Source organism: Cryptomeria japonica, chromosome 7 (assembly GCF_030272615.1).
Source record: "Cryptomeria japonica chromosome 7, Sugi_1.0, whole genome shotgun sequence".
Classification (NCBI taxonomy): domain Eukaryota; kingdom Viridiplantae; phylum Streptophyta; class Pinopsida; order Cupressales; family Cupressaceae; genus Cryptomeria; species Cryptomeria japonica.
The window spans coordinates 844,168,375-844,176,625 of NC_081411.1; the positions used below are offsets into that span (position 1 = coordinate 844,168,375).

The window sequence follows — 8,251 nt, forward strand, 5'->3', positions numbered from 1 at the left end:
TCTAAAGTCATATAATATATTTTTCTTTGAAATTGAAAAATAAAATACAATCTTATATCAAACATAATGCATTCAAAATGTAAAATTTTAAATAAAACATTCAAATTAATTTAATTGATAATGTAATACTCAAACATGACATCTCTTGGCTTACCTTTCAACAAGTTTATAACACCCAAATGAAATATATTAAGACTATGCATTGAAAAACATAGATTTGAAAGCAAATCCATTCAAAAGTTTAAGCAAATGGTCTACACTCAAACCACTTCATATTCTCAATCACCTTTAATGATTAAAATGAACATTTAAAGTAATATTCGCCTTAATTTTAACAAAAAAAATAAAATATGAATCTTATAGATTTCAATATTTGACTTCAATTATTTACTTTGAGAACTAATTGAAAGCATCTATACAAATCGTATATTTAAGATTAATAAGCAATAGATAAAATTGAGAATCAAATGACAAAACTTATCATCACTTTTTGAAGAGGTCCACCATAAAACTGACCCTGGTAGTAACATCTTTTAGCCTAATGGACAATTTAATGGAGTGGGATTACTAAATCAAAGAAGATCAACACATCCACAGAATGTTTCACCAAAAATTATGGTGGGGGGAACACTATATCAACTTACTAAAACTGGCCTTGCTTTTATCTTATATCACTCAACATAAGATCTCCATCTGGATTTTCAATGCCCTCTTCTAGACTCCTTATATCAATTACAATATCATCTGCAACTATTGAAAAATTATCTTCCTCTTCTGTTCTTTGAGCTTTCTCATCATATATGGCAGCCTTCACATTGATTCTGCATATTGGGCAAGTAGACTTCAACTGAAACCACTTATCAATGCAATTCACATGAAACCTGTGATTGCATTTGGGCAACTCTCTTACTTCCTCATTCTGCTCAAATTTAGAGCAGCAAATTACACAGGTGGGCTGCTCATCCTCCTCCTCATCACTATCCTTAAAGCTTTCTTCTTCTTCTTTATACACAAACACAGGCAGAGCCTTTATAACTTGTTTGTCCAACCCATTGTCTATTGCATGCTCCTCCTCCTCCTCTTCTTCAAATGGAAATGGAAATGAAATTATAGAAATCCATGGTGAATTAAATCTTGTGTCGCTATAATATAGTCTCCAAAAGAAGGTAAAGAAGCTATAGAGTGTTGCCAATGTGAAGATGATCAGTATTACAAACATTACAAAGAGTAGTAAGTGAAAGTTATCAGAGATAATTTCTCTAGTACGACAACTCCAATGTGGTGCCATCATTCCAAGCTTGTGCATTTCCATCCTTTCAATAAGAGTTTGTAAAACTCTAACTCACTCTGTTATGGCTTTAAAGAATACAAAGCGGCACTTTATAAGCCAATATATTATTGCTTCTATAATTAGGAAGGTTTAAAAAGAAAAAAGTTTCTTAAATCGTTTCGCCTAAATATAGGCAGTAAACAATGAAAAAAAATTATTAACTATAAAGACAGAAATTAGATTTTTTTTTTTTCAAATATTTTTTTATTATATAAAATATTTATAGTGTGGGACTTTGTTGTCAGACAAAATTATTTTTCATATATTAAAGACTATTTTTGTTATTTATATATATAGAATTATTAATAATTTATATTAAAAAAAATTCCTTTCAAGTGATATTAAATCGTTTTGCTAAATATAGACAGTAAACAATGAAAAATAATTATTAACTATAAAGATAGAAATTTGATTTTTTGGAAAAAATATTCTTTTATTATATAAAATATTTATAGAGTGGCACTTTGTTGTAGACAAAATTGTGCTTCAGATATTGAAGACTATTTCAATATTTTTGTTTTTGATTAAAAAAGCAGTCAAAACAAGGACACTATAACAGCAATTAACAGCACAAGACTATTTTTGTTAATTACATATATAGAATTATTAAATCATATTTTATAATAAAATATTTAATTAAATGTTACTCCCACTAAATTTAGATTATAGAGTTGTCTAGATTTAAAGAAAATTAAAATTATTTATATTGGAAGAGATATTTCTATTTGGAAAGTAAGCAAACAAGATAATCTTATGTGAATTGTACAAAATATTTTATTACGAATAAATTTATTAATAGAGAGACCCTTGTTCAAATATTAATTGATATTTTACCAAAGCAAAAATAAAAATTCAATCGATAGATTGTTTATATTCAAGATAAACAATCAATTTGTAGCAACATTAATTGTTTGCTTTGTGGGAGAAAAATGGCACTTCTACTCTTTTAGGGTTTCCAACAAGTATGTCTTACTCAAAGCACTCAACTATCATACATTCTATCATAACTCCTTAATTTGGGCACCTCATTTTTGTATACTCAAACTAATTCAAACATTTCGGGTTTTGACTTCCCATAATGCTTGTCAAGGTCCAATGTAACTCCCCTACAATCATGCTTGTACACATCATAATAATCTATCATAAATAACTCTCACCTTACAATGTCATAATGATGTTAGATACTCTCACAACCTTTCATGCACCTCCTAAAATATTTGACCTATGAAAAATAATTCTAACACAATGTGGTTTACTTCATGTCCCATATGACTCCAAAATAATAAATAAATATCCAATCTAAGATGCAAAGTTGATACACTTTTAATTAACTCTTAGCATAGATATACTCCTAGGTAGCTATCAATCTCAAAAAATAGCCTCATGTCTTCAAAAAAGTAATAATAAATTTTAGAAGTTAAACCCTAAGGGGGTGTAGGAGAGGAGTTTACCAACAATGAGAATTTGAAAACTAAAATCATAGGATAAAGATAATAGAAACAATTAGCAAATTACGAGTTTACCAACAATGAGAATTTGAAAACTAAAACCATGGGATAAAGATAATAGAAACAATTAGCAAATTACTAGTCAGAATTAAATAAAGTTTAGAGAGGAACTAATAATAGAAATTTGATGAAAGAAATGTAGAAATTAAATAAATTAAATAAATAAATAAATAAAAATTGTTTAGCTATAAAATATACAAAATGTTATGGCAAATGTGATTTGAATTATTTTGTCAATTCAGAGGACAATACCCAAAGCAGAATTTGTGGTATTGTAAACACATAACAAATCATATAAAATTTCATTTCATTGAAAATTTGTAAGAACTATACAATTTTTGGCAAACTCTGTGAAAGAGAGTTGTGTGCCCTTGAACTTACCCCATTTGGGCAAACTCTGTAAAAGAGAGTTGTATGCCTAGAATGTATCCAATTTGGGCAAACTCTGTAAAAGAGAGTTGTATGCTTGAGCCTGTACAATTTAGGCAATCTTGTGAAGGAGCTTATGCCTATAACTCTTTAACTCCATAACTCTCCAACTCCTTGCAATTGAATTCGAATTGGACTTTTTATAAGCTTCCAAAGAAGCTGAACAGCCACCACATTTATGTTTACATCGGAAGTCGAAAAGACAATCCAGTATTGAAAGGTTATTACATTTATATGAGAACAAAAATTAATTAAAGATTAAAATATTTAATTCTCTGACTTATTTCTGATCATTACTCCCTTTTTGAAAGGTAATGGGCCCCATTGCTCGATCATCTTCCAAATAAAATTCTGCCATGTAACTTGAAAGTGCTAATGAGACTCTCGAGAGAATAATCACTTCTTCCTGATCTGTTGTAGCAGTAGGAACCTGGTCAGCTTGAGGCGTAGCAGCTACTGGTTCCTTGGTAGATGTTGCAGTAGCTTCCTTGTTTCCTTCTGTCGAAGACAAAGACAAGGAAGAGTTTGGCGTAGTATGGGCAGCGGCTCATTGGTTGTAGATGCACCTGCAGCGATTGAAAATGGCTCTGATACCAGTGGTATCAGAGCAAGTTCGCTCCTGTATGTCATATCACAAGTGATCAACATATCAAAGATTGAGGTTGGAAACAAGGAATCCTTCAGACTACCTTCCTTTGAGACGCACACGATCGCAGATGGCTAAGTTGCAGACCAACGATGACATTAGAACATTAGTTGAAGATGCACTAACAAAACAACGTGAAGAAATGATGGAGCAATTCAAACAAATGCTGGAAAGTCGTGCCCGTCACAAAAAACCCCACCATTCATAGGGTATACACCATTCAAGGTGCAAGTGAATTTTGATATACCCACATTCCAAGGAAAGATCGATGCAGATCTTGTTGATGATTGGGTTTCAAAACTGGAAAGATATTTCTCTGTCAATCAGTTTTCAGATGAAGAGAAGATAACTTTCGCTCTCCTCAAAGCTGAAAATCATGTGAAAGATTCGTGGGAAGCAAAGTTAGCATCCAAGGCAGCAGAAAATGGCAGCACTTTTATTTTTGATCAAAAACCCACATGGGGAGATTTCATGGAGCACATAAAGGAAGAATATTTTCCTATTGATACATATGAACATAAATATATGCAGTGGCAATTGCTTCGACAGAAGAAGGACCAAACTGTTCAAGAATATACTAATATGTTTCATGCCTTAACAGCAAAGCTTGGCATCAAATATTCTGAGAAGCACCGAGTTTTGAAATATCAGAGTGGACTCCATAGGTACATCCAAACCGAAATGGAATTCCTGAACATAGAGACTTTACCTAGTGCATATAAATTTGCTACCAAAATTGAGGAGAAATTCAAACATAAAGGAAGGAGAGATAAGTTCGCAAGCAACAGATGGAAGGGTGAAGGTGGCAAAACTACATGGAAACAAACCTCTAAGGAACCCTCTCCCAATTCACCCACAAAAAAGACATGGAGTATGAAGAAGACACAAGAAAACGGTATGTGGTGTGAATTCCATAAGAGTCCCTCGCATAATACAAAAGATTGCAAAACCATAAAAAGCTTAATGATGGAGATGCATGAAGACAAGGCAGGATCTAAGGTGGCAGAAACATGTACAGAAGGAAATCATGAACAAGTCATTGAGGCTGATCCATATGCCATGGTAGCTACTACAAGGATATTGCCCCGAGAGGATGAGGAGAGATTGTTCCATTCACAAATGTGGGTCGGAGGAAAAGCCCTGCACTTTATTGTTGATAGCGGAAGTCAAAAGAACCTAATATCAGCAAAGAGTGTGAAAAGACTGAATCTGAAAACAACAACCCACCCGCAACCCTATTCAATGGGATGGGTTAGTCAAGGAAGAGATATCCAGGTGCACCAGCAATGTCGCCTTTCATACTCCATAAAGTCTTTCAAAGATGAGGTAATTTGTGATGTGGCTCCCTTAGATGTTTGTGATGTTTTGTTGGGACAACCATATATGTACCATCGACATGGTGTTTATGAGTCCAGGCCTCGTAGCGTGACCATCAGATTACGTGAGCAGAAATACCGAATACCAGAGGTAAGCCCTGCATACACTACCTCTTTGATTAGTGCCAAGCAATGTAAGAGGTTGGTTGCCAAAACGGGAACATTCATTTTATTGATGATTTGTTCTGAAGAAGAAAGGAAATCAGTTTATAATTCCCATACCATCACACATACCACAAAACTGCAGAAAAAATCAATGGATCAAATTTTGATGAAATATGACAATCTGTTTAAGTTACCAACTGCGGTACCTACACACTGCCAAGTGAGACATACTATTGATTTGATACCGGGAACTCCATTACCTAATGAACCAGTCTATCGTAGGTCAGTATTAGAGAATAATGAGATTAAGAGGAAAATACAAGAATTGATTGAGAAGGGACATATTCGTCCAAGTGCATCACCCTGTGGCAGCCCCATTGTTCTAGCAAAGAAAAAGGATGGAACCTAGAGACTTTGTATTGACTATAGGGCCTTGAATAAAATTTCAGTCAAAAATAGGTATCCACTTCCCCGGATAGATGACCTCTTGGACCAGCTTAGAGGGGCCCGATTCTTTACCAAAATTGATTTGAAATCAGGGTACCATCAAGTACCAATTGAATCAACCGATGTGTGGAAGACAGTGTTTAAATCTAAAGAGGGATTGTTTGAATGGCTAGTGATGCCTTTCGGTCTAACAAATGCTCCAGCGACATTCATGAGAATGATGAATGATATACTTAGACCATTCACTGATTCCTTCGTGGTGGTACATCTAGATGACATACTCATCTTCAGCAAAACTTGGGAGGAACATTTGCAATGTGTGGAAAAAAAATTCTCAACCTTACAAGAACATGGACTTTATGCAAACAAAGAAAAGTGCTCCTTTGGTATGCAGAGTATCAGATACTTAGGATATGTTATTGACAGTGAGGGTGTCCATGTTGATCCAGAGAAGATACAGGTGAATAAGGACTGGCCGTCTCCTAGAAATCTCATAGAGTTACGAAGTTTCCTCGGGTTGGCAAACTTTTATCGTAGATTTGTGTTGGGATTTTCCCATTTGTCTTGGCCTCTAAAACAGTCATTGAGGGGGGGGGACACAAGAAAAGTTTAAATGGACAAGTGCTCAACAAGAAGCATTCGAGGGGCTAAAACGAAGGTTATGCTTTGCACCAGTTTTATCTCTTCCTGACCTGCAACAGTCATTTGAAATACAAACAGATGCATCAGAATATGCTCTAGGGGCAATCCTCATGCAGCATGGTCATCCAGTTGCATATCACAGTCAGACTTTTTTTGATACAGTGCGTCGATATTCTACTTACGACAAGGAACTGTATGCTATTGTTCAAGCATGTAAGCAGTGAAAACATTACATTCTGGGTAAGGACACTGTCATCCACACATATCACAAACCCCTTCAATTTTTGCAAACACAAGGGAAATTGCAAAATGATCGAAATCAACGATGGTCAGCATATCTTCAACAATTTCACCTCAATATTCGCCACAAGAAGGGAAGTACTAACAAAGTAGCAGATTGTTTGAGCAGGCCTCCAATTGCAGCCATAAGTATGGTTTTGAACTCATGTGGTCATCAAACTAAAGCTTGGGCTTGCTTGTATGAGAACGATGTTGAATTTGCAGATGTTTATAATCAATTAGTGAAGGGACAACAAGTGAATGATTTCTATTTGCATGATGGAATGCTTTGTCACCTTGGCCAAATCTGTGTGCCCAATGCAGAACGCAAAAAGCTGATAGGGGAAGCTCACTATAGTAAGGTTGTTAGTCACTTTGGTATAGGTAAGACTCCTGCTATACTTCAAAAGTATTTCTATTGGCCAGAATTACGAAATGATGTTATTTCATATATTCAAGCTTGTACCGCATGTGTTTTTGCTAAGCCTATCAATCATAAACTTGGGTTGTACTCACCACTTCATGTTCCTGAAAAACCTTGGCACTCATTTTCTATGGACTTTATGTCTGGTCTTCCTACCACCAAAAGAGGCCATGATTGTGTGTATGTTGTGGTAGATAGGTTCTCAAAAATGGCAGTAGCAGTGGCATGTAAAAAAACCATTTCTGCAGAGGACACTGCAAAGCTATTCTTTGAATACATTTGGGTTCATTTTGGTCTGCCGAATACCATTATCTAGGATAGAGACAGCAGGTTTCTTAGTAAGTTCTGGTCTACACTATGGGAAAACATGGACACGAAATTGACAAAGTCTACTTCTTTTCACCCTCAAATAGATGGCCAAACAGAGGTAGTGAATCGGATGATCATACACATCATACGAATGTACCACTCAAAACATCCTTGCACATGGGATGAAAGTCTTCCATATGTTCAGCATAGCTACAACATGGCCATTCACAGTTCAACTGGCCACAACCCATTTGAGGTTTGTCTTGGTTATCAGCCACTTGCACCCATGGACGTTGCCATACCACTTATTCAACCTGATCTGGTTCCACATGTTGGTAAGGAGGAAGATAAGACAACCCAGTTCATCGATAAAATTCATCATCTACAACAACAAGTTCATGAAATTTTGGAACACACCAATAAGAAGTATAAAGAGAGACATGATGAGCATCATACTCCTCATTATTTTCAAGTCAGAGACAAGGTGTGGTTGCATATCCAGAAGGAACGATTGCAGGGTACCAATAGGAAGCTTCGTCCTCTGCATTATGGGTCATACACCATCATCAAGCAAGTTGGTGATGATGCTTTTGAGCTTAATTTACCTCCATTTTTGGGTCTTCATCCAGTCTTCAATGTGGAACTCTTGAAGCCATATTTTCCTCCAATATTAGATGTTGCAGATGTGGTAGAAACAATCTCCACTACATAATTGAATTCAAATGCAGCTACCCCATTCCAATGCGATCAGATTGT

The 8,251-nt window shown here is 35.2% G+C and overlaps 1 protein-coding gene across 1 annotated transcript; it reads right to left on the reverse strand.

The window, feature by feature from the left end:
- Positions 1-471: 471 nt before the first annotated feature.
- On the reverse strand, positions 472-1,324 carry LOC131053814 (RING-H2 finger protein ATL63). The gene has a single exon (XM_057988462.2). It carries the CDS (start codon positions 1,310-1,312, stop codon positions 662-664), a length of 651 nt encoding a protein of 216 aa, XP_057844445.2. The 5' UTR covers positions 1,313-1,324; the 3' UTR covers positions 472-661.
- Between the last annotated feature and the right edge of the window lie 6,927 nt (positions 1,325-8,251).

Bases quoted from the DNA above. Each gene is read 5' to 3' on its own strand.
- LOC131053814 (XM_057988462.2), bottom strand. From the start codon at position 1,312: ATGGAAATGCACAAGCTTGGAATGATGGCACCACATTGGAGTTGTCGT.